The 25,313-nt window shown below is 42.5% G+C and overlaps 1 protein-coding gene and 1 pseudogene across 1 annotated transcript in view; one reads left to right on the top strand and one right to left on the bottom strand.

Moving 5' to 3' along the window:
• LOC131480867 (la-related protein 1B-like) overlaps positions 1 to 21,508 on the top strand; it is a gene marked incomplete at its 5' end in the record, with an annotated part of 34,791 nt that extends 13,283 nt beyond the window's left edge. Inside the window, 7 exons of the mRNA XM_058667341.1 lie at positions 12,482 to 12,651; positions 13,067 to 13,173; positions 13,922 to 14,082; positions 14,441 to 14,585; positions 18,719 to 18,828; positions 19,660 to 19,787; positions 21,168 to 21,508. Of these exons, the coding sequence (XP_058523324.1) occupies positions 12,482 to 12,651; positions 13,067 to 13,173; positions 13,922 to 14,082; positions 14,441 to 14,585; positions 18,719 to 18,828; positions 19,660 to 19,787; positions 21,168 to 21,344 (998 nt within the window). The remainder of the gene's footprint in view (positions 1 to 12,481; positions 12,652 to 13,066; positions 13,174 to 13,921; positions 14,083 to 14,440; positions 14,586 to 18,718; positions 18,829 to 19,659; positions 19,788 to 21,167) is intronic.
• Positions 21,509 to 23,440: 1,932 nt separating this feature from the next.
• Positions 23,441 to 24,712, bottom strand: LOC101527905 (transcription factor E2F4-like; annotated as a pseudogene).
• Positions 24,713 to 25,313: the final 601 nt, after the last annotated feature.

Genomic DNA, 25,313 nt, shown 5'->3' with positions numbered 1-25,313 from the left:
CTATGTCTCTTCAGAGTCAGTCATAGCGAAGCTTTTGGCAACTTGCCTTCTGTTTTTATCTCTATGTAGTTTTGCCTTTTCAAGAATGTTCTGGAAGTGAACCCATCCAGAATGTGATCTTTTGCACTTGCTGCTTTCGCGTGGTGTAGTGCATTTGAGATTCCTTCTTGCTGTTGTGTTGTGTTTTGCCTTGAATTACTAGGTAGTATTCCATTGCAAGAGTGTCAACTCCTTATTTATTTGCTGAAGGACATATGGATTGTTTCTCATTTGGAGTGGTAGTGAATAAAGCTGCTCTGAGTACTCGCTTACAGGTTGTAATATGAAGAGGAATTTTCATTTCATGTGGGTAAATGCTTTAAGTCTGGCATTGCTGAATCACACAGCAAGTGTATAAGAAACTGCTTCTCCCAGAGTGACTTTTATCTTATTACCAGCAATATATCAGGGTTCCAGTTTCTCCACCTTGTTTTCTACCACCAGATGTTATTTGGAGTTTTTAAAATTTTACATTTTTAACAAAAATACGTCACAGGGACTTGATGTTGAACACATGTTCACATTTTTATTTGCCATCAGTTACTGTTTGGTAAAATGTCTGCTCAAATATTTTGGCATTTCTTTTTATTGAATTGTTTGTTTTCTTATTGAGATTTGAGAGTTCTTTATTCTGGTTACAGTTCCCTATTATATATGGAATTATCACATACTTCAGTCTGAGGCTTATCTTTTTATTTTAAGAATATCTTTTGGAGAGCAAAAGTTCTTGTTTAAAATTAAAAGTGCAGCTTTTAATTTTTTTCTTTTATTTGTCACATTTTTCGATGTTTATGAAAGAAATCTTTGCCTACCTCAGAATCACAAGCTTTTTTCCTAAATTTTCTGTTAGAAGCTTTATAGTTTTTTAAATTTAATTTTTAAAAATATTTATTTATTTTTATTGCAAAGTCAGATATATGGAGAGGAGAAGACACAGAGAGGAAGGAAGATCTTCTGTAGAACGGTTCACTCCCCCCCGGAGATCGCAACATCTGGAGCTGAGCTGATACAAAGCCAGGAGCCAGGAGCTTCTTTCCGGGTCTCCCACACCGGTGCAGGGTCCCAAGGCTTTGAGCCATCTCCGACTGCTTTCCCAGGCCACAAGCAGGGAGCTGGATGGGAAACGGGGCTGTGAGATTAGAACTGGTGCCCATATGGGATCCTGGCGCATTCAAGGCAAGAACTTAAACCACTAGGCCACCGTACTGGGCTGGAAGCTTTATGGTTTTTATATCAGGTATCTTTTTAATTTTAAGGATTTTTTCCGTTTTTTAAAAAATATAGGATGTAGGTATGGGCATTAATGTCTAATGATTCCAGCATCATTAAAAAAAATTCTGTCCTTCATTGAGCTTTGTATACCTTTGTCAAAAATGAACTATCTCTCTCTATATAAATCTCTTTTTTGATTCTTTTTTTAAGATTTTTTTTTAATCAGATTTTACAAAGAGAAGGAGAGACAGGTAGATCTTCTGTCTGCTGGTTCACTCCTCAAGTGACTGCAACAGCTGGTGCTGGGCCAATCTGAAACCAGGAGCCAGGAGCTTCATATGAGTCTCCCACATGGATGCAACGTCCCAAGGCTTTGGGCCGTCCTGTACTGCTTTCCCAGGCCACAAGTAGGGAGATGGGAAGTGGAGCAGGTGGGACAGGAACCGGCAACCATATGGAATGCTGGTGCATGGAAGGCACTCGGCCCATCTTTTTGGATTCTGTATTCTGTTCATCTGAACCTTATGTTTATCCCTTTTAGTCTTAAAAGCAGATCGTACTGTCCACCAATTGTTAATTCCTTTTTTTTTTTTTTTTTTACCAATTGTTTACTTGTTTCTTAAAATGGTTTTGACTGTGTTAGGTTTTTTTTTTTTGTTTTTTTTTGCTTTTTCATTTATGTTGTAAGGATAACTTTTTAATAAGAAACTATGTTTATTGGAATTGAATTAAGTCACAAGTTATTCTGATGGTAGTTAGCATCATAACAATATTGAATCCTCCTGTTACGAACATGATACACATCTTCATTTAGGGATTTTCTGTTTAGCGTTTTGTAGCTCTCTCTATACTTTTTGCTTGTTTTTTGTTAGATAAGATTCCTAAGTGAGTGTAGGTGTGAGTACATGTATATTCTATTGCAAATAATACTTTAAAATGTTTACTTTGTGGTTATTTATTGCTATATTGATTTATTTTATTAATATTTACCTTATTTTCTCTTATCCTTAATAAATTTGATATTTTTTGTAGATTCTTTTGCTATTTTCTGTGTAAATTAACCATGTTTCAAATCAACCATATTTCAAGAAACAGATGCATTCTATTTCTTACTTTTCTATATTTTTCTTTTTTTTTTTACTACAAAGTCAGATATACAGAGAGGAGAGACAGAGAGGAAGATCTTCCGTCTGATGATTCACTTCCCAAGTGAGCCGAAACGGCTGGTGCTGCGCTGATCCGATGCCAGGAGCCAGGAACCTCTTCCGGGTCTCCCACGTGGGTGCAGGGTCCCAAATCTTTGGGCCGTCCTCGACTGCTTTCCCAGGCCACAAGCAGGGAGCTGGATGGGAAGTGGAGCTGCCAGGATTAGAACTGATGCCCATATGGGATCCCGGGGCATTCAAGGCGAGGACTTTAGCCAGTGGGCCACACCGCGGGGCCCTATTTTTCTTGCCTTACTGCTCTGACTAGGATCTCCAACATCTTGAATAGGAGTGGTGATATCCTTGAACTGCTCCTCGTTTTAGAGGTAAAGCATCCACTCTTTCACCATCATGAGATTGGTTGTAGGTTTTCATAGTTTTCCTTTATTAAGTTGAGGAAACTATTTCTCAAATAGTGTGAGTTCTTAATCTTGAATGGTTATTGATTTTTTCTTTTTTCCTAAGTCTTTTGAAATGATCATATAGTATGTCTTAATCTCTTGTTATAGATTGTATTGTGTAATGTTGAAATAGTCTTGGATTCCAAAAATGTTGATGAAGATCCTATTCTTTTTATAAAACCTGTTGAGTTCAGATTGCTAGTATGTTTTAAGGATTTTTTTTTTTTTTTGTAAAAATTGTTGCTCATGAAGAACACTGGTTCTATTTCGTTGTCTTAGATGATATTTGCCTGGTTTTGATATCAGGGGATACCAGCCTCATAAAGTGAATTTGTGCTTTTTGTTTTAAAATTTGGAAGAATTTGTGTAGAATTGTTATTATTTGTTTCTGATACATTGTTAATATTTCATCAACCAAACTATCTGAGTTTGCAACTATTGAAATATTTTTAAAATATACATTAATTCCTTTAATAGATGTTAGGCTAGTTAGATGTGATGTCTTTTTTTTTTTTTTCACAAATTGTCTAAAGAATTGATCCATTTTGTGGAATCTGGAATATTCTGTTTTGTTCTTTCAGTGTTTGTAAGGTCTGGAGAGATACTGCTTCTTTCAATCCTGATGTTTATGCTTTGTTAGCTCGTTTTCTTGGTCAATTTAGTTAAACGTTCATCAGTTTATGAATTTGTCCTATTTCTTTTTTAAGCAGCCTTCATTTTCAATGATTTGCTTCATTTTTTCTTTCCATTTTGTTTATTTTTGCTTTTTATTCCGTCTTTCTGTCTGGTTTAGGTTTGTTTTACTTCTCTTTTTCTCTGTTTTTAGAATGGAAGCCTGAATCGTTGATTTTAGAGCTTTTTCCCCCCTATTTTTTTGTTTAACTTTATTTTTAGTTGACACACCAAAATGTGCGTTTCTGTACACATGTGCATACTACATAATGTCCAATCAGGGCGCAATATCTGTCTCCTGACTTAATATTTCTTTGTAGTAAAAATATTCAAAATCCTTTTTTCTGGCGTTTTATTTTAAGTAATAACATATGTCATTATTATATATAGCCTTCCAAATGTACAATGGAACACCAGAATTTCTTTTTAATATGAAAAACAAAAAGAATGCTCTCTTCTGCTGGATCACTGCCCGGATGCCTATAATGCCTCTAATGGTCAGAATCGGCCGTGTCTCATCCAGGAGCAATGAACTCAATCCAGGCCTCGCTCCGTCACCACTGTCTGCAAGAGTCAGGAGTTGTGACTGATCGTCAAGCCTACACACTCACATAGGATACAGACATTCTAACCAGCAATGTCTTATTTATTTATTTATTTATTTATTTATTTATATTGCACTGTCAGATATATATAGAGAGGAGGAGAGACAGAGAGAAAGATCTTCCATCCGATGCTTCACCCCACAAGTGACCGCAACGGCTGGTGTTGCGCTGATCCAAAGCCAGGAGCCAGGAACTTCCTCCAGGTCTCCCACATGGGTATAAGGTCCCAAGACTTTGGACTGTCCTCGACTGCTTTCCCAGGCCACAAGCAGGGAGCTGGATGGGAAGTGGGGCTTTTGGGATTAAAACTGGTGCCCACGGCCATGGTGCAGGGCCCTAACCAGCAATGTCTTAACCGCTAAGCTAAGTGCCTGCCCTACCAGAACTTGTTACTTCTCTCCACTTACAATGAAGTACCTTTCCCCAGCTTCGCCACACTGTCCCCCACCCGACACCCTTACCACACACATATACTCTCCATCCTCAGCAACTACCATTGTACTCTTTTTAAAAAATTTATATTATGAAGTTGAGAGGGATGCATACCCATGTGGACTTTTGATTCGGACCACCATTAACGTTCTTTTTTTTTTTTTTTAAGATTTTATTATTTTTTTAATTGCAAAGTCAGATATACATAAAGGAGGAGAATCCATCTGATGATTCATTCCCCAAGTGACTACAACAGCTGGTACTGTGCCGATCCAAAGTCAGAAGCCAGGAGCTCTTCTGGATCTCCCACGCGGGTACAGGGTCCCAAGGCTTTGGGCTGTCCTTGACTTTTTCCCAGGCCACAAGCAGGGAGCTGGATGGGAAGTGGGGCTGCCGGGATTAGAACTGGTGCCCATATGGGATCCCAGCGTGTTCAAGGCAAGAACTTTAGCCACTACGCTACTGTGCTGGGCCCAGGGCGAACTTTGCATTCTTAACTCCTATGAGATCAACTTTTCTGGTGAGATCCTGTGGTGCTTCTCTATATTTGGCTTAATTTCATTTAACCTAGTGATCTCTAGCTCCATCCATGTTGTTGCAAATCACAGGATTTTATCTTTTTTTTTCTGGTTGATCATATTCCATTGTGTTTGTAAATTATAGTTTCTTTATCCATTCCTCAGTTGCCAAGCTGCTTCCATTTTTTGGTTGTTATGAATTGCACTGCACAAACATGGACATGTAATGACAGATGACATCACTTCCTTTGAAATATATGCAGTAGTGAGACTGCTAGATAATACAGTAACTTTGCTTCTGGTTTTTGAGGAATTTTCTCCTTGTTTTCTCTAATGTCTGTACTCATTTCCATTCCCACCAATGGAGTGCCAGAGTTCCATTTTATTCTTATTTTTTAATTTAATTGTATTTTTGATGTTGTTTACATAGTGGACAAGGAATCATGTCAGTGAGGACCACTGACTAGGTTGGATAGGTTCAAGACATTGGGAAAGGTGCATGGGACCAATGTTTCCAATTTTCCTTTTCTTCCCTTTTCTCTTGTATCTGGGGAAGGGAGGATGTCCACTTGAGGTCTTCTTAGAAACCATGATGTGTAGAAGAATGTTATCAGGGTATGGCTTCAGTAATTTTGATAGTTTCAAGATGTTGTTGTTTTCATTGCTCCAAGGTTGAGGAAAGTCTTCCAAGGTAGACACTTGTTGCCAAAACTTGGCCAGGAGAGTTGTCCAACCAGTTAATATCTCCACCTCGATGTTTTCTGCAGGCCCAAATGAGATGGCTGTCACATCCCTGATTATGTATTTGGACATGCTGTCCATTACAGGCATCAGCAATCGAGGAGGCCAAGTCTTTCTTATAATGCTTTCCAAGGCCAGACCACTACTCATTTGATTCATTTTCTATTTGCAGCCTTCAATTAACACTGAGGTGAAGTTCTATTTTCATAGGCAATTTTTGTCTATAAAAGCAAAGAGGACTATGGGCAAGAGTCATATTGTTCAGGTATGAAGCTGTGCAGTAATCTGGTATGGTAGGAGTAAAATCTGGAAAATCTTAAGTAGTAGAATAGCTAGCACATTTCTCATTTCAGCTGTTAAATTCAGTGAATATCAGATTTACCGGGATAGCTTCTTGAAGCCAATTGAAAGCCTCTTAGCCAAGTTTCTGACTCTGTAAGTTTTGCAGGATCTGAGTGCATACATTTCTAACAAATCTGCAAGTAATATTGATGGTGTTGGGTGGAACCTCACTTTCAAAATCAGTACTATAGTCACATTACTACAATATCATTTTATCGTCAGTCTTTAGTGAAACGTGATAAATTGTTGTGACTGTGGTACACTGAAGAGTAGATAACTTGATTTGTTTTGCTTTTTCCTACTTTTGTTGAGTTCTACTTTACCTAGTATAAAATTAACCCATTTAAATATAATATTTGATGAGTTTCAGTGAATCTGTATAGTTATACATCAACACCACAATGCAATTGTGCAATAACAACATCTTGTTAAAATATTACTTCATGCCTTTACGCAGTCAGTCCCCATGTCTACTTTCAGCCTGAAGCAACAAATTATCTGCTTTCTTTCTCTAAGGTTGTACACTTCTTAGAAATTTCATGTAAATAGAGCTCATGATGCGTAGAAATGTGCTTGGCTTCTTAAAGTGTTTTTTGAGATTCATCCATGTTATTGCGTGCATCAATACATTGCTTTTTTATTTGTAAGTAGTATTGCATTGTATACATTTACCACATTTTGTTTATTCAGTTATCAGTTTATGGATATTTGGGTTGCCTCCAGTTTGGGCTATTATGATAAATGCTATTATGAACATCAGGTATAGAAATGACCTGTGATTGATTAAAAGGAACTTGCAAGATCTGTGATCCCAGGATTATAGTCAATTCAAAAAAATATTTTACTTATCAATTATATATTTCTAATAATAGTTTAACATCTCCTATGATTATATATCACAATGAAATACTTTTTGAAAATTTCATTTCAAAATACTATTAAAATTTTGTAAAAATATTTCTTTTTTTTTTTATAATCTATTTTATTGTGTTGTTGTTGACAATCTTTTCATAGTTAATTACAATTAAAGAAAGAAAAAGAAAAAAAAAAGGTTCAGGGGGATAGGGAAGTGGGCAATACTATTATGTCCATATTGTTTCCATCTTGTATCTGAGGTAAAGGAGGATATTGAGGGAGAAGCCCCACCCGGTTTCCCACCCACCCCGAGTCCCGGATGTGGGGCATGCTCTGAGATATGTGCTCGAGTGGTGTTAATAGTTCTCCAGTTATGAATCGCTGCCAGTTTCACTCGATGAGGTCGTCCACTGATTGATATGGTCCATCATAAAATCTCCGTTTGCCCCATTTTTCGCTGCTAACATGTAGCTGAGATGAATGATTGATCTGCTCTGTCTTCTGTCTTTTCTTGATTAGAGTTCTGAGTCCAGCAGTTCGATTGGGGAGATCTCCAAAGAAACTTTGAGGTATTCCCAGACTAGTTTCTTGCATGTTCTAGCAAGCACAGGGCCCGGCACAGTCCATCACCCCAATCAGCTGGTGGTTGCAATTGCTGGGTTGGTTCTGTTTTCAGTCCCGAGTTGCACTGGAACCAATGGGTGTTGCAGTCCAGTCTGGTTCTGCCCAGCACGTACTCGGCCCTCACACTAACCAGTGGGAGCTGCAGCCTAGTTGGGGCGACCCACGATAACCCTCACCTGGCCCGCCCCTGGTTTGCCAGTATGTGTAGCAGAAGACCAGTCTGTCCCCCATCCCATTTGGCTCTGGCACTTGTCAATGGGTATTAAAGCTTAGTTCTATCTAACCAACTCAACCATCCAGCCCTCACGGGTGTTGTTGAGTGCCTCTCTATCTAGCCATCCCAGCCCCCGCCCTAGTTTTCATGCCCTCCCATGGGACTAGTGACCCAAGAAGGGGGAACCCACTTTTTCCCTCCCAGGTCTCTCTGTCCCGGTTTATGCACTCTTTAGGTGGTTCTGTGATTTGACTTGACAGAATTAGTCCCCAGTGCCAGCTTCTGCGGCTATGCCCAAACATCCCTCACCCATTCTAATTTATGCTTGCACCAGCAGGAATAATCAGCCCAGCCTGGCTTTTCCCTGATCTGTTCCACATGCAGCGCACAGGTGTTGTAGCCTTGCATAGTCTAGTCTGTCTCTATCCCAGCCCACGCTCTCCGGTGGGAGTAGCTGTCCGGCGAGGGAACCAGCCCCTTAATCCCCCCACCAGTTCTGCCCCTCCCTTCCTTCCTGGATCTCACGTGTGCTGGTTGGGTGCTGCATTCATATCCATGGCCGGGCTGAAACATCCAACAACAAGAACCAGAATGGGGTGAAAGCCAGCCAGGAAAAGCCACTGTCCGTATTAGGACAGGACGTGAACTGAGTTGGGTTGGCTCAAGGACCCCCTGGCATGCGCAAAACCTGCCATTGGGAGGGGTTCTGATGGAGGAGCCTGGGCAACTCCTCTGGCAGGACACAGTCCCTGCAGGTAAGCGCAAGAAGCATGATAGGAAACAGTCCAGAATAGGCCATGGAAAGTTTCCCACTGGCACACATTCAGCATGGGTCAGGAGCAGACCAGGCTGAATCGGTCCATATCACCCACTGGCAAATCCGATCACCAGATCAGAGTGTGGGATGAGCCGGGTTTGGTCGCGACAAAACCAGTACACATTATGGAATGCTATGGCGTGTACTGGATATGAATGCAGCACCCAACCAGCACACGTGAGATCCAAAAATATTTCTTTTGAGGTAGTAAAACATTCTGTGGACCCTAGTCTTTACAAACATGATATTTTTGTAAAAAATGATATTTATTTAATCATTTTTATGATATAACTTTACTAGGCATAAGAGATCATCCTTGTCCCTCCTTTTTTCTCCATTCCCATTTTCCCCTCCCGCTATATCACCATGGTTTCACAAAAGCATAGTCCCTCATGTCATGGTTAAAAGCTTAACTTTATGTATTTAAATGCAGCATGAAATATATCTTCTCTTATTGGTGTATATGATTCATGTTGAACAAATCTGAAATAAAATAAATATCAAAAATTTAAATTTTTCACTAGAGAAATATTCAGAAAGAAAAAAAAGTGGAGAGATGGGGCAAGTGCTTGGCCTTGTGTTTGGGATGCTGATTAAGATCCCGGAGTTCCATCTAGACCGCCCAGCTCCACTCCTCATTCTAGTTTCTTACTAACACAGACTTTGGGAAGTAACGGAGATGGTTCAAGTAGGGGATTCATGCCATCCCTGCAGGAGATGGGATTGCTTTGAGGAGCAAGTCACAGGGTGGGAGCTCACTCTCTCTCCCATGCCTCTTTTTCTCTTGTTAACAGTTTGACATTCTTTTTAAAATCTGTACCTTACCTTTTCCATCTGTTTTTATTATTTTTTTCAGAGATTTATTTTTATTTGCAAGGCAGAGTTACATAGAGGAGAGACAGAGAGAGAGAGAGAGAGTGATCTTCCATATGTTGGCTCATCCCCCAAATAGCCGCAGTGGCCAGAGCTGAGCCAGTCTGGAGCCAGGAGTTAGGAGCTTCTTCTGGGTCTCCCTTGCGGGTGCAGAGTCCTAAAGACTTGAGCCATTCTCTGCTGCTTTACCAGGCCATGAGAAAGGCATACTGGCATCCATATGGCATCCCAGCACCTTAACTGGAGGCCTAGCTCACTGCACTACAGTGCTAGCCTATTTTTATTATGCTATATTGACTCTTTTTTTAAAAATGTGTTTTAAGATATATGTTATATAGCTGAGGGGATTGCAGACCTTGTAGCTGTGTGAATAGGATGGGAAGGGATGGGGCTGGGGTGGAGGGAGAAGGAGGTAAGTGAAGAAAAAGACCCTGCCCACCCTCCTGTGACCTTGGCAGGCAGAGGAGGGGAGATACTGCACAAATCCTTGTTCTCAGATCACAGCAGCACCCAGGGAGAGAAGATGGTCATCCTGTGATGCCCTAGAGATCCCAATGTGGGGAAGAACACCCCACGGGTGTTACTAGAGCGGTTTTGATAGTTCTTTGTTACATAAGGGTTGAGAAAATCTTTCCAGGGTCTATTGGCCGACCAAGGCCACCTTAGTGCATCCACAGACCCAGACACTTGCTGAAAAACTTGGCCAGTAGTTGTTCTGTTCTGCTCTCCATCCTCTAACAACAGGCACTTGACATCCTCTGCTGCCTTGGGTGAGCTGGCTGCCCTGTCCCCATGTGCACCTGGGCCTCCTGTCCACAGGCATCAACAACTGAGGAGGCCCAGTCCTGACCTGTGTACTCCAAGGTCGAACCACATATCTAGTGGCTCTCTGTGGCTGGGGTCTGAGATCAACGATCTAACTGGGGAGTCCTTCTAAGAAACCTCACCTGGGGTTATCTCAGACTTATGTCTGCATCAGTCAGTACAGAGTCAGGTTTGGTGCGTCCCCTGTACCAGCTAATGCACGTACTGGTGGATGGATCTGCCTGTTCCCAGTCCCCCGTCTCAGGCAAACTGACAGGTGCTCCAACCTAGCCCAGCCCAGCCTGTCACAAGCCTGATCTTCATGCACACCATTCGCTGCCACGGCCTAATCAGTGTGAACCCTCTCCCAATAACTCCCACTGGGCCCACACACGGCCCCGTTTTTTTTTGTTTGTTTGTTTTGGTTTGGTTTTTTTTGGTGTGTGTGTGTACATGTCAGCATGTGCTGTGGCATAGTCCGGCCCATTCCACATGTCATCTGACTCTTGTTCACAACAATGGGTGCTGTAGCTTAGCTCAGCCTGACCTACCCCCAGGCCCAGCCCATACATATTTTGATGGGTATTGCGGCCTTGTGAGGCCTGACCTACCCTCAGCCCTAGCTTTTGTGTTCACCAGTGGAAGCTGCAGCCTAGCAGGGGAGTGCCCACAATTCCGTTACCAGGCTCGCTCCCAGCTCTGTGTTTTGCATTTTCCAGGGAGAACTGTGTTCAGCCTGATGTGACTTGCACCAATCCCAGCACACACCCAGTAAGTGTTGTGGCCTATCCCAGCTATCATGCACCCATTCTGGGTGTTGTGTGCACCAGCAATTTCAGTAGTCTAGCCCAATCTGCCACCCTGCCAGAATGAGCCCATATGCTGACTGATTGCTGTCATAGCCCTGATCAGACTGCCCCACCCCCATTTTCAACTCTCATACTCATTGGCGGGAGGTATAGCACAACAGAGGAGTCCCTAAAGTTCCCCTGCCAGATTTGCTGACAGCCCTAGGTCTTGTGCATGCTGGTGGGTGCTGCAGCCCAGTCTGAGATGGCCCACTCCCAGTCTCATCATTTGCTAGCAGATGCTGCTGTCTGGCTCTCAGCCTGGCCTACCCTCAGTCCCAGCTCTAGTCAGCAGGTGCAGGACACTAGCCCAGCCTCAGCCCTCATGTGAACTGACTGGTGTTGCCATCCACTCTGACCTACTCGGCACCTCATCCTGGTTCTTGCTCTAGCCAGCATCTGCCATGGACTGGCCCAGCCTGGTCTGCCCCCAGACTTGGCCCACACACAGACCAACAGTCAACCCCGCCTGCCTTTTCCCTGATCCAGCCCACATGAGGCCCACAGGAGTTGTAGCCCTGCCCTGACTGGTCTACCCCCATCCCAACTCACGCTCTCCAGTAGAAGTGGTGGTCCAGCAGGGGAGCCCTGCACACCCACCCTATCAACTTCTCCCCCTCCCCCTCTGGGTCTCACGTGGGCTGGTTGGGTGCAGTGGTCCAGTCTGGCATGGCCTGCCTCACCTCAGCATTTAAAACTAAAAAAGAAAAAAAAATCATGAGTAAATATGGCACAATTAGAATTTGTAAAATAAGGCGATGGTTAAAGTGGTTGCTATTTTTTATTCTTGTGTATTTTTCTAGTAAAACACAAATCCTTTGAGCTTAGAGAATGTTAGGATTATTTTCAGAGCAAAGTATTTTTAGAGATTTATTTATTTATTGGAAAGTTAGATATACAGAGAGGAGGAGAGAAAGAGAGGAAGATATTCCTTCCGATGATTCACTCCCCAAATGGCCGCAATGGCCAGAGCTGAGCTGATCGCTTGAAGCCAAAAGCCAGAAGCCTCTTCTGGGTCTCCCAAGTGTGTGCAGGGTCCCAAGGCCTTGGGTTGTTCTCAGCTGCTTTCCCAGGCCACAAGCAGGGAGCTGGATGGGAAGCAGGGATTAGAACCGGCACCCATATAGGATCCCAGCATGTGTAAGGCGAGGACTTTAACCGCTAGGCCACTGCACCAGGCCTAGAGCAAAGTATCTTGCTGATATCTTAGTATTTTGAGTTTTTTAAAAAAATTTTGTATATTTGACAAATGCTCTAGCATAGATATTGTTTGTTTCAGAATTAACTTCAGCAGCAATTATCCATTCGTTGTCCACAAGAGTTGCAGAATGTCCTAGGACTCATCCTACAAGTACAGCCAAAACACCTCGAACATCCAGGTTACAAGATTCTAACAAAATATCAAGGTTTTATCCTGTAATTAAAGAACCAAAAGCCATTGACATAAAGGTATGCAAAGCTACCAGGAATATAAAGTCTGAATTTTGTATCCTTTAACATTACAGAAAGATTTTAGTTTCTCTCACATTAAAAAGTACATTTTAAGTTGTAAGAATTCATTAAAAATGGTAATTGCCATAGTGATGTTTTTTCAGATTAATAACTATATTTAAGATAACCAGAAGGTGTGATGCAGAATCCTATTAAACTGTCTTGTCTTTAGCTCTTGTGTCATGAACTTAGCAAAGAGCCCTGTTGGTAAATTTCGCAACTTGCATGTGAGGTGTTTGAGTTTTGTGACTTCATATGATTTCACAATGTGTCATCCACAGTGTGAAAATGTTTTGAGTTGGCTTACAGCCAGAGGGTTTTAACTTCTCACAGCACTGAAAGTAACTGCAATGTTCAACTTCTTTTTCTTTAGTGTCCACGAAAAAGAAAAACAAGGCACAGTACAAACCCTCCTGTAGAGTGTCATGTTGGTTGGGTAATGGATTCCAGAGACCATGGGCCAAGAACATCCACTGTCAGGTACCTCATTTGTCAAGCATCACTTTCCCCCCCTTGATTTCAACTTTGTTGAAAATAATCAGATATTTGAATGTTAGCTATAAATAAAAAGTAATATGTTAGCAAATTATAAAACAGTGAAAACAGTAAAAAGGCAAAGACATAGAAATAAGGACAATTTTGCAATAAGTATATTGAAGGAATAGTTCAGTGCATGATTTTTTTAAATTTAAACTTTTTTCAGAAACTTAATGAGTTTGTAGACTTATAAGCTGCTGTTTAATTCTGTGAAAGATATCGTCAGAAAAAGATCCCAGGTTATTAGTGTTACTTGCAAGTTTTTCTCTCTGTATCTTCTCTTCCGGGTCTCCCATGCAGGTGCAGGGTCCCAAGGTGTTGGACAGTCCTCAGCTGCTTTCCCAGGCCACAAGCAGGGAGCTGGATGGGAAGTGGGGCTGCTGGGATACGAACTGGTGCCCATATGGGATCCGGGCACATGCAAGGCGAGGAGTTTAGCCTCTAGGTTACTGTGCCAGGCCCTGGTTTGACATTTTATGAACTTTTTAAAAATAAATTTTCCATCTATATGTGTTAAATATATATAGCCTGCAAAGGTCCACACCTGTATGTGATTAGTTTGAGTTTTAGGCGCAGCTGTCTTTTCCACTGTTCTGACTCCCAATAATGAAATAAAAGACAGTATGAATCGGCTTAAACCCTTGGTTTTTGATATTTCAGTTTGAAGGTTTTTTCCCTCCCTCCTCCACAGCAGTTTAAATGCCTCACCTTCAGAAGGCCTAGCACTGGGAGGCAGTAATGGATGTTCTCCTCATTCATTCCCCAAGTTCCAACACCCTTCTCATGAACTTCTGAAGGAAAATGGCTTTACCCAGCAGGTGTACCACAAGTACCGTCGAAGATGCCTAACTGGTAAGAGGCTTCTCATTCACCTAGTTATTTTTAGAATGAAAGTTTTATTCTGAAAAACTCAAGTGTCATTTAAGAGCAAGTTTAAAATATTCTCTTTTTTTCTTATCACCAAATTAAATGTCCTTATATATGTTTTTAGGAAAATCAGAAATTAAATCTGGCATGCTTTTTTTTAATTGCTGTTGAGAAATATTTATGGTCTAATCCATATATCAGGAAATGGTTAATATTTTTCTCCTGTTTAGAGGAAACACAAATATATTTCGCATTCTCTTCTAAATTAGATAAATTTTCTATTGTTTTGATTTTGAAAATTATATTTAGTAAAAAGGTGTTTTATTATTTTCATTTTTTCCAGAGAGAAAATGCTTGGGAATTGGTCAGTCCCAAGAAATGAATACCCTCTTTCGTTTCTGGTCCTTTTTCCTCAGAGATCACTTCAATAAAAAAATGTATGAGGAATTTAGACAACTTGCTTGGGAAGATGCAAAAGAAAATTACAGGTTAAATATTTTCTAATGTTTCTGTACTTGGGAGGAGAACTGAAGTAAACTGATTCTTGTTTTTATTTTTCGTGTTATGGTTCCATAGTCACAGGTATTCCCTCTCCCTGCCCCCCGTTCCTCCCCTCCACTCTTTTCTGCCGTGTTATTACAATAGTACAGTCCTTCAGCAGCAGTCACATGTCCAACGTTCTGCTATTTAAGTGTATCATGACATTGTAGGTGTAGAAAGTGGTAGAAATCTAATATCCTGTTGTCAAGACACATTTATCATGGCCTGGTGCAATGGCTAAATCCTTACCTTACAAGCACCCGGATCCCATATGGGTACCTGTTCATGTCCCAGCTGCTCCACTTCCCATCCAGCTCCCTGCTTGTGGCCTGGGAAAGCAGTCCAGTTCAGCCCAACACCTTGGGACCCTGCACCCACGTGGGAAACCTGGAAGAAGCTCTTGGCTCCTGGCTTTGGATTGGCTCAACTCCAGCTGTTGTGGCATTTGGGAAGTGAGCCAGCGGATGGAAGATCTTTCTCTGTCTCTTCTACTTTCTGTAAATCTGTTTTTTTGTTAAGAATAAATGATAAATCTTTTTAAAAAATGTATATTGTTTCATTTGGGAGTCGTCTTTTTATTTGGGAGTAGAGATGCATACTGTGGTGTATCTTTGCTTCCCAGCATGCTAGTCTTCATTCTGAAGTGGATTTTATAGTTTTTGACTGTTAAAGTGGTACAGTGTGGGTGGAACAAGGGCTATGTTTGTGTTGTGTTGCTGCATAGCAAACTACCTAAAGACTCAGGTTAAAATAACTGATATTTATCAGCTAATATCTGAAAAAATATTTAGTGATTTATTTGAAAATCAGAATTACAGAGAAGGAGACAGAGAGATAAAAAGATCTTGCATCCTCCAGTTCACTTCCCAGATGAATATAACAGTGAAGGCTGGATCCAGGCAGGAGCTTCTTCTAGGTCTCTTATGTGGGTGGCAGGGTCCCAAGCACTTAGACCGTCTCCTACTACACTCCTAGGCCATTAGCAAGCAGATGGGATGTGAGGCGGGCCCCTATGGGATGCCCTACCGCTGCCAGCTTTACTCTTCATTGCACAACAGTGGCCCCTACTTCATCCTTTCAAAATACCTAGATTCCAGCAATGACTTAGCTAAGTGTTTTTGTTTTGTTTTGTTTCTAAGATTTGCTTATTTTCATTTGAGAGGCAGATTGCAGAGAGAAGGAAAGACAGAAAGTTCTTCATCTGTTGGTTCACTCCCCAAGTGACTGCACAGCTGGAACTGAGCTGATCTGAAGCCAGGAGCATTTTCCAGGTCTCCCATGAGGGTACACAGTCTCAAGGCTTCAGGCCATCCTCTATTGTTTTCCCAGACCATAAGCAGGGAACTGGATGGAAAGTGGAGCATCTGGGATGTGAACCATTACCCATGAGAGATTCCGCCACTAGCAGACAGAGGATTAGCCTGTTGAACTATTGCAACAATTCCAGCTAAGTGGTTTTGATTCAACATCTCTTGTGAGGTTGCAGTGAATTTATTTGAAGGAAAGGGCAGGCATTATGTATTAAACACCTGATTGAAAAACCTGGCATTCCGTGTAGCAGAGTCTGGGTCTATCTAGTGCCACCCTCCATGTGAGCTTTCTTGTTGCTGATAAGCCTGGAAGGTAGCAGATGGTGATGGCTTAAGCCATGTGGGGAATGAAACTGCTGGCTTCTAGTTTTGGCCTGGCGTTTGAGGAATGAACAGATAGAAGAGCTCCCCTTCCTATCAAGGAAGGTAGAAAGAAAAATCAAAAGCTAGGCCTGTCACGAGATGTCTCAACTCACTTATTCATGCTCATCCCCCCCCCACTAATCCTATCAGCAAAAGTGTGAGACTATGTGTTCCCTCAGTGACCCAGATCCTCTAGGCTGTGGGCGTCTGTACTTGTTCTTCCTCTTGCTCATTCTCTTCTTCCTGTATTTTGCTAACTGCTGTTCTTTTTGTCCCGGCTTAGACCTTACGCTTGCTTTGGGAATGTTCAGGGCAAGCCTCGAGAATGCCTCCAGGGCTGAGTGGGAGCAGAGCAGGGGAGTGAGATAAAGCACACAACGGACTCATGTGGGCTGTCTGTCCACAGGGAAAAACAGAAAAAAAGATCATTTTAAATGTACCCTTCTTCAAGTTCTGAGAATGTATTCCTCTTGTAAATCTCAAATGGGAACATATTATTAATTAGGTCTTGTGATCCTGGGAAGGAATACAAGGGGCTGAAAATATACTTCCTGATGAAAATTAGTATGTATTGCTCTGCTTCATGTGAAAACGGAGCTGACTTAATTTCCATCTAGAATCTTCCGTCTGGATCAGGAATGGCAGAGGCACTGATTTCTAATCAAGCCTGTCTCCTTTTAGCCTCTCCCTTAGAGCCTTCAGATTTACACTCCTTTCACTGTGCCTCTTAATAGCTGCTTCCAGTTTGCCCAAAGTCCAAATTGGCCATTTGTCATCTCTGTGTTCTCATTCACAACCCAGTGTGTGGAAGAACAGTCAGCTGTCCTACATTTCTCTTGGTGACTTGCCAAGGAGCCTGTTTATTCTTTTGGAGAGACTCTGCATTTTATAAATGAGCTAGTTACAAAAGACATAACACTCACCTGCCCTGCTTTCTGTGAGTGACAGCTAGTCAGCCTTACGTTACTAGTAATGAAGAAGCAACAACTTATTCCACTGAGAACCCCCCCCCTCCCGATAGCTTAAGGACTCTGACTAAGGTGTCTTTTAATTGTGGCATCTTTTAGCTAAGTCATCCTGGCATGGGGTCCCTCTATTGCCATCTTAATGGCCTTATGATTCACTGTCATGCTTTCTGATGTGATCATTACCATTAGATCAAGGTTGAGCCTATGTAGTTTGCCAATCCACGGTCCCAAACTTACATTTTTCCTGATTTATGTAGTGATGATAACTCACAGTAATATATATACTGTTAATTGTATTTTATAAATAGAGCAGAAAGTTCCCTTAGGAACCACTTCATTAGGCTCTTGCCATTATAGTTGAATGCGTCAACATCTAGGGTGCAGGACAGGACAGTGTAGCTTTTCTGTCCTGGGAATTTATGTAATATTGAAGAAGTCTCTTTTTGTTTTAAAGATTTATTTATTTTTATTTAAAAGGCAGAAGTTACAGAGAGAGAGACAGAGAGATCTTTATTCCCAGATGGCTGCAGTGGATAGAACTGGGTTGATCCGAAGGCAATGAGCTTCTTCTAGGTCTCGCATTTGGGTGGAGCCCAAGCAATTGTACTGCTTAGTACTGCTTTCCCAGACACATTAACAAGGAGCTGGATCTGAAGTAGTACATCTAGGACTTTAATCGGGACCTATATGGGATGCTAGTGCTACAGGTGGCCCATAGTACCAACTCTTGGTTAATGCCATGCATAGACCATTATAAACCTTGGTTTGGGAAAACTCTAAATCATTAGCAATTTGTCACTATGCCTTTTGACCAGTTCTTTAGAAACAGTAGGGAGAGGGCCTGGGGCGATGGCTTAGTGGCTGAATACTTACTTTGCACATGCCAGGATCCCATGTTCATGACCCAGCTGATCCACTTTCCATCCAGCTTACTGCGGATGATCTGGGAAAGCCATGGAGGATAGGCCAAAGCCTTGGGACCCTGCCCCAGCATTGGAGACCCAGAGGAAGCTCCTGGCTCCTGCCTTCGGATCAGCTTGGCTCCGGGCATTGCAGCCACTTGGATAGTAAACCAGTGAATGGAAGATCTTTTTGTCGTTCCTTCTCTCTATAAATCTGCCTTTCCAATAAAAAAACAAAACAACAACAACAACAAAAAATAGCAGGGAGAGATACTCTGTCCAACCAAAGAAGCCATACTCTTACTGAGCTAGGGCAGCCTGTCATCCTGCAGGTCACAATAGGCCTTCATCAGGTGCTATGGCTGAGTCAACGGGAACAGCAAAGCCAGCTATGAGTTACTAATTATCACCTCTGTGAAGTCTGCCTACTAAAAATTTGTTTTTGTATCCTGTCTGCCTCCATCAATACTGCTAACTATGACATATTTGTGGTGTTATGCAGAAATTGTATGATAAACCTTTAATTTCCTTTCCCTAGGTATGGGTTAGAATGTCTGTTCAGGTTTTATAGTTATGGACTGGAAAAAAAATTCAGACAAGAAATTTTTAAGGATTTCCAAGAAGAAACCAAAAAAGACTACGAATCTGGTAAAAAAAAAAAAAAAAAAACAAATTAGTAAATAAAAAGCTTATCCTATTTGGAAATTATAAAGCCAATGTCAATCAATAAAGATAGAAAAAGAATTTTTGTTTTTTTCTTCTTTAAGACCTTTGGCTCACTATATATGGTCTTGATGTAGGATGAGGCATTGTAAAGTAAGAAGGCCTTTTCTTTGAAAAGTTGGCAAATAGCCACTCGCAGTTATCTCCTTTCTGTAGATGTATTTTGTTACTCTCCTCTAGACAAATATGTTACATACCAGTTCTATGGTACATCAGAAGGTATGCTTGGCAAGGCAGGATGGCACTGCTTAACAGGGCAACCTTCCAGCCGGATCCCCAGGTCTGACTCCCAATTTTACTACTTCCTAGATAGGTGAACTGGAGTAAGTGATTTAAACTGGCTAGTCTGAGTTTTCTCATCTGTCATATAAGATGAGACCACCAATCGTTGTGATTGCATATAGTTTGCCTGACATATAATGAAGTATTTATTATACCTCTTAGAGAGCCAGTACTTGAAAAATGTTAACTGCTGTTGTTCATTGTATGAAGTTACTTCCCTAAGTTCATGGGCCATGGAATTAAAAGATAAATCTATTTTTATGTGAAAAAATGTTGAAATCTCTGCATAGTGTTTTTTTTTATAATACACATTGTTCATGGACTTTTGGAAGATACTATTCCCTTATATGTCTCATTCTCAAGATCTAGTTTAAATGTGAATTAGAAGAGATACATGGCTTATTGGTAATGGGATCATGTTTGCTAGGAATCTTTTAAAAATTCTGTATTATTTACTGTGTTTATTCTTGCTAGGTCAGCTGTATGGACTAGAAAAATTTTGGGCTTATTTGAAATATTCTCAATGTAAAACACATTCTATTGATCCAAAGCTGCAGGGATACCTCTGTAGTTTTAAGAAGTTAGAAGACTTCCGTGTCGAAGTAAGTTTCATTCCTTTCCATTTCTTTTATTACTCTTGTATTTCTGTACATGCATTGAAATCTTAAGAAGTAGAAAACAGAAAAGTGAAAGTAAAACCAGGTATGTCTTTCTTCTCTATGGTAATTTGTATTTGCCTTCTAGTTTTGTATAAATGTATTTGATGACTCCAGAGTGAAGTTAATACAAAGGAACATGTTGGGCAATAAGAATTACTTTTCTGAAATAACCTAGCTAGTTATGCCACATGATAGCCCTGCTTTATAACCTAATCCTTGTCCTTTCTGAACATAAATTGAGAATTCAGAAATTCTCTGTTAAGTACAATGGAAGGGTGGCAGTTACTACCTTCACCTGTCTCCTTGGTGTACTGTTCTGGCATCCAAATGTTAGTGCCTGAGGAGGCTAAAAGGCTGGGTTGGTTTTGTTTTGAGTATAAGGTGCCTTTTCACTGTCTTCCCCTTTCCTGCTTGTGTTTTGAATGGATTTGGCAGCTTTATGGGCACTTACATTTGACTTTACTTGAATGCAGTACCATCAGTGATGATCAGTTTCCTTACTGGAAGAATACTGGCTAAGCCTTCAGGCCTGCTGAAGGTTGCGTGGCTGGCCTCTGCTTCCATTCATCAGTTATTTAGACATTTGCCTCTCACATAAGCCTCAGTTAGGAGTTTAGACATGAGGATGGGGCATAAGTGCTTCCCAGCTGGCAGAAATTGATGAAGAGTATTTTCTTGGAGGCAATAAGTCCAACCTTATGTGTATGTCCTGTTGGGTAGCTCAGACCCTAAAACATGAGAAAAGCTTAATAAAAGTGTTCAAGCAATGAGCAAATGCTAGTAGGCTGATTCATCTAGGAACAGAACTTTAGTTTCTTAAAGTTGCTGTTAATTTTTTTTTTAAGATTTATTTACTTTTTAAGAAAAAAAAAAGATTTATTTACTTTTTATGGGAAAGTCATTTACAGAGAGGAGGAGAGACAGAAAGAAAGATTTTTTTGTCAGCTGGTTTACTCCCCAGGTGGCTGCAAAGGTCAGAGCTGAGCCAATCCGAAGCCAGGAGCCAAGAGTCCTTTCTGGGTCTCCCATGCGGTGCAGGATCCCAAGGCTTTGGGCCGTCCTCTACTGCTTCCCCAGGTCACAGGCAGGTAGCTGGATGGGAAGTGGAGCAGCTGGGACACAAACTGGTGTCCATATGGGATCCCAGTGCATTCAAGGCGAGGACGTTTTGGCCACTATGCTATTGCGCTGGGCCCACTGCCAATTTTTTGTTAAGCTAATGAAATCTACGGAGGCATAAAATCCCTCTTCAGTGAAAGGGGCTAAGCCTTAAGTATTGAAGGGAGCAAAATTTTCAACTGCGTTGTCTCTCATAATTTGCAGCCCTCCATTAGTGAGGAATTTGGAAGCAAAAGGCACTCATCTACGTCTGGGGAGAATAGTCAGCAGAGACTTGGGTCTCATTCCTCTGCAAAGCCGCCAGATGCCGCGAAGCACACGGCTGCCGCTCAGCTTCGGGTCCCAATAAACTCTCCCAGAAGGAGTACTTCGCAGGAGTGAAGCGATCCCGTGGTAGTTCATGCCAGAACAGTGCTGCCTCCATCTCAACAAATGGTGCAATGCCTGAGAAATAGACTCTTACAAAAGTTGTTTGTTCTTGAAATCAACATTTACATCAGTATTTGGGAAAGCTCTTCTGATGTTTACTTGTGATAATCAGAAAACCAGAAAAAGTAGTGACATTTTTTTCAAGCAAGAGAAATCTTACAAGTATTTCTCCTGATTGCACAAACAAGCGTAGTGACCTTTGATAGAGACCGTCTACAGGTGTATTTTGGTCCTGGTATTTTATTGTTGTTGTTGTTGTTTTTTCCAAAGGTAACATTCACAAGAATAGCATTCTTTCAAAATGTATTTAAAAAAACAACATAAGGGAGTGCCTACCATTTCAGCTCATACTATAGTACGTTGTATTTCTCTCTGCTGTGGAGCTTTCTTAAAGAATCCGATTGTTCCACTATCAATTCATATTGGAATTTACCAAAGACAAAGGAAGAGTTTGTAGTTATTTTGAAAATTCAGAAAGAAACAAAATGATAGTTACTTTTTCTTTTAGATGTATGGTTTAAGGGAAGTTCCTCTTTTCCTTCACAGCAGAAAAATAAATAGCAAGATGGTGATTGTGCAAGTGAGTGCTCTGCCAGTGTGGGGTTCTGGTTTTTCTTGTGGTCCTCGTGATCTCCATGGTTGTCGGTCCAGAGGCTTAAACCGGTCATGTACTAAGAGAGGTTGACTTTGCAGCTCGATATAAACTTGCTCCTGGGATTGAAAGCCACGTTGGGATTGGTTGCAGTATTGAACAAACTGAATCTGTTGTTTCTTTGATGCATTTGCTGTTTGTACACTGGCAAGTAAGCATGTCACAAGTCATCAGGTCATCTCCAATCTAAAAGGAGTATCTAATTTCTCCTTGTTTTTTTTTTTTAATGTTTTATGTTCATACCTGGTTTGAAGAGCCAGAGCCAATCGATTTCTAATTTTTATTTCTGTTACAACTGATGTGTAAATGATAGTTTCAGTTTCTGTGGGATGTAAAAAATAAAGCACTTATTTTGAATTATTGAAAATGATTTGAAGAAGTGTAAAATGCAGATTCTGCTGGTAGAAGACCTTTCATTTTGAGTGAAGTGTCACTTATAGATGTATTATATCTATTTCTAATGAGCACAGCATGATAAATATATTTTATTGGCAGAAGCAGCTACTTTTAATACATTAATTATTTTTTGAATAGATGTCACAAATGTCAGTATTGAAATATACATATTCTTCTTTGGCTAGATGGGTTATTCATCATAAGTAGATTCTCATTATTTCCATGCATAGTATTTCCCAGTTTTATAGTATTTGTGATTTGGGGGTCATTTTGGCAGTTTAATTTTAGGAAAGTTTTTGAATATTCAGAAAACAAACTTAGAAATTTTTTTTTTAGCCTTAGGCATGGTCTTTATTCATGTGGACACTGTACAAATATTACAATTTCCTTTTGCTGCAAAAAGTATAAAAATAATTTTTACATAAGAATCCATTTGTTACTGTAAAGCGTTTTAAATCTCTGAAAATGGTTCTAAAATGAGAGCAGATGAGTAAGCAGAAATGCAGAGGCAGCTATGGGACAGCAAGAGGTTGGTCCAATCCTCGACTCTCCCTGGGAGGGCTCCAACGGAGAGAGCCCTGTCCATCTCTGCAGGCGCTCAGGACTCAGGGCCCAGGGGAGGACAGGTGGGAGATGGAGGAAGAGCTGGGGCAGTGGGCAGGAAGCAGCGGCACTCCTGCTTCCCTTCCAGGGAGCCAGGGGGGTTGGATGAGCTGCCCCGAGGCGGAGTGGGGAGAAGGCCAGTGCCATTGGGTGGTGGTGGAGCCTGGGCTGGAGAAGGTTCTGGAAAAGGAGAAGTGACCATCTTGGCTCCATGGTGTAGGGAGTGGAACCCCTTTCTCCTGCTGTGTGGCACAGTACAGGTGCCAGTGCAGTGGTGGGAGCTGTGGCCAAACCTGCAGAGGCTGGGACCCGAGGGAGCCAGGAGCTATGTGGGGTGGAGTAGGCGGAGGCCCCAGGTCAGCCAGCCCCGGGGGCCCAGCCGACTGTCCCTGATCAGTCACAGGTTGAGCGCAGGCACATCAAAGAGGTCACAAACACCTTCACTCTCCTTCAGGTTGTAGATATGATCTAGTCTCCAGGGGGTGGAGACAGACGGAGGAGTGGGGCAAGCACTTCTGAGGGCAGCAGCTCTGAGCTCATGCACTCTTGCGTGGGATCGAAGATCTCCGACAGCTCCCTGGGAAGTTCCAGGACGCCTGTGGGGTCGGCCCTGATTGGCTCGAAGGAGACAGAAGGGTTGAGACCGGGTGAGCTGGAGGTACTGCTGCTGTCCGGTGGAGCCGAAGACTGCAGGGGCCGAGTGTCCAGTGCTGTCCCGCCCAACAGGAGGGAGCTGAGCTTCCCAGGGTCCGTGTTCTTGGCGCCAGGGCCACCACTCACTGTGAGCTCAGCTGTTGGGTCACAAGGACCTTCTGAACTTCGGTACAGGCAGAGACAGGGGGCAGGGACAGGCAGCTGGGGACTGCTGGGACGTAATGCTTCCTGGGTCTGGGCCAGCGCAGGCTTGGGCAGAAGTGGAGGGGTACACAGAGCAGGAGTGCTCTGGAGCAGATCCTCAGGCGGTGGCATGGTCACAGCCATGGACAGGGAATTCCACGCCTCTTTATTCACCAGCACAGCACCTCGAAGGGGCCACTGACGCTCTTCAAATGGATTTGGTACTTCTGCCCATTGAGGCCCTCTGGAATGGGCACCTCCAGGCTGGTGCCCGATGGGGCCCAGATGGCCGGGAGGGTTTCTCCAGTAAAGCACCTGCAGATGTTTTCGGGAGTCACACAAGCCAAGCAGCTGTTCTGCATGTCGTCCGGGATGGATGCTGTGCTGCACCCATACCTTGCGCTGGTCCAGCTCCTGCTCCTGCTGCTGCAGCTCTTTGATCTCAGCCTTGAGCTCCATCGGCTCGTCCGTGGTCTCTGAGGTGTTGCAGCCAGGCCCTACGCCCTTCCACTGGATGCGCTTCCTGGATTTCTTCTCCATCAGCCCAATACCTTCCAACACGTTGGTGATGTCATAACCCTGCCGCTTCTGGCGCATGGCTAGGGTCCCGGGGAGCTTGAGGTCAAGCACAGCGTCCTTGGCCTCCTGCAGCAGGGACATGAACTTCGTGGTCTGAAATCCCAGGCTCTTCTCGTGGTGGCTCGCGGTGCCCCAGGGGTGGTGGCGCCTGGGCCCGGTCTCAGCCATCGCACCCGCCTGCCACCTCCCGCAACCAGGCCAAGCTGGCACCGCAGCTTCCGGCCTCAGCTGCCCTTAAACTTAGAAATGTTATAAAAAGTTTACAAAACAAAGAATGGCTTGGAGTAATGAATTATTAAGTGTTTGGAATTTTAAAAAAGATGTATTTGAAAGGCTGAACTAGAAGGAGAGAGAAAGAGATCTGCCATCCATTGGTTCACTCCCCACATGGCCTCAGTCCACAAGAGCTTGACCAACCCAAAGCAGAAGCCAGGGGCTTCATCCTGGTTTCTCGCGTTGTGTGTTCTTCCTTTGCTTTCCCAGGCATTTAGTAGGGAACTGGGTAGGAAGTGGACAGCTGGATAGAAGGTGATACGGGTGGAGGATTAGCTTGCTACACCACATGGTTGGCTCTTTTCTCAATAGGCCAATCCTCCACCTTCAGGTGCCGACATCCCATGTGGGCACTGATTAGTGTCCCTTCTGCTTCACTTTCTATCCAGCTCCCTGCTTATGGCCTGGGAAAGCAGTAGAGAATGGCCCTAAGCCTTGGGACCCTGCACGAACACTGGAGACCTAGAGGAAGCTCCTGGCTCCTGGCTTCAGACTGGTTCAGCTCCAGCTATTATAGCCCTTTGGGGAGTGAACCAGAGGAGTTTTTGGATAAAGTTTACATAGCTGATCAGGGTGGGAAG

This window comes from Ochotona princeps, chromosome 7, assembly GCF_030435755.1.
Source record: "Ochotona princeps isolate mOchPri1 chromosome 7, mOchPri1.hap1, whole genome shotgun sequence".
In the NCBI taxonomy this organism is placed as follows: domain Eukaryota; kingdom Metazoa; phylum Chordata; class Mammalia; order Lagomorpha; family Ochotonidae; genus Ochotona; species Ochotona princeps.
This window is presented reverse-complemented; position numbering and strand designations above follow the sequence as displayed.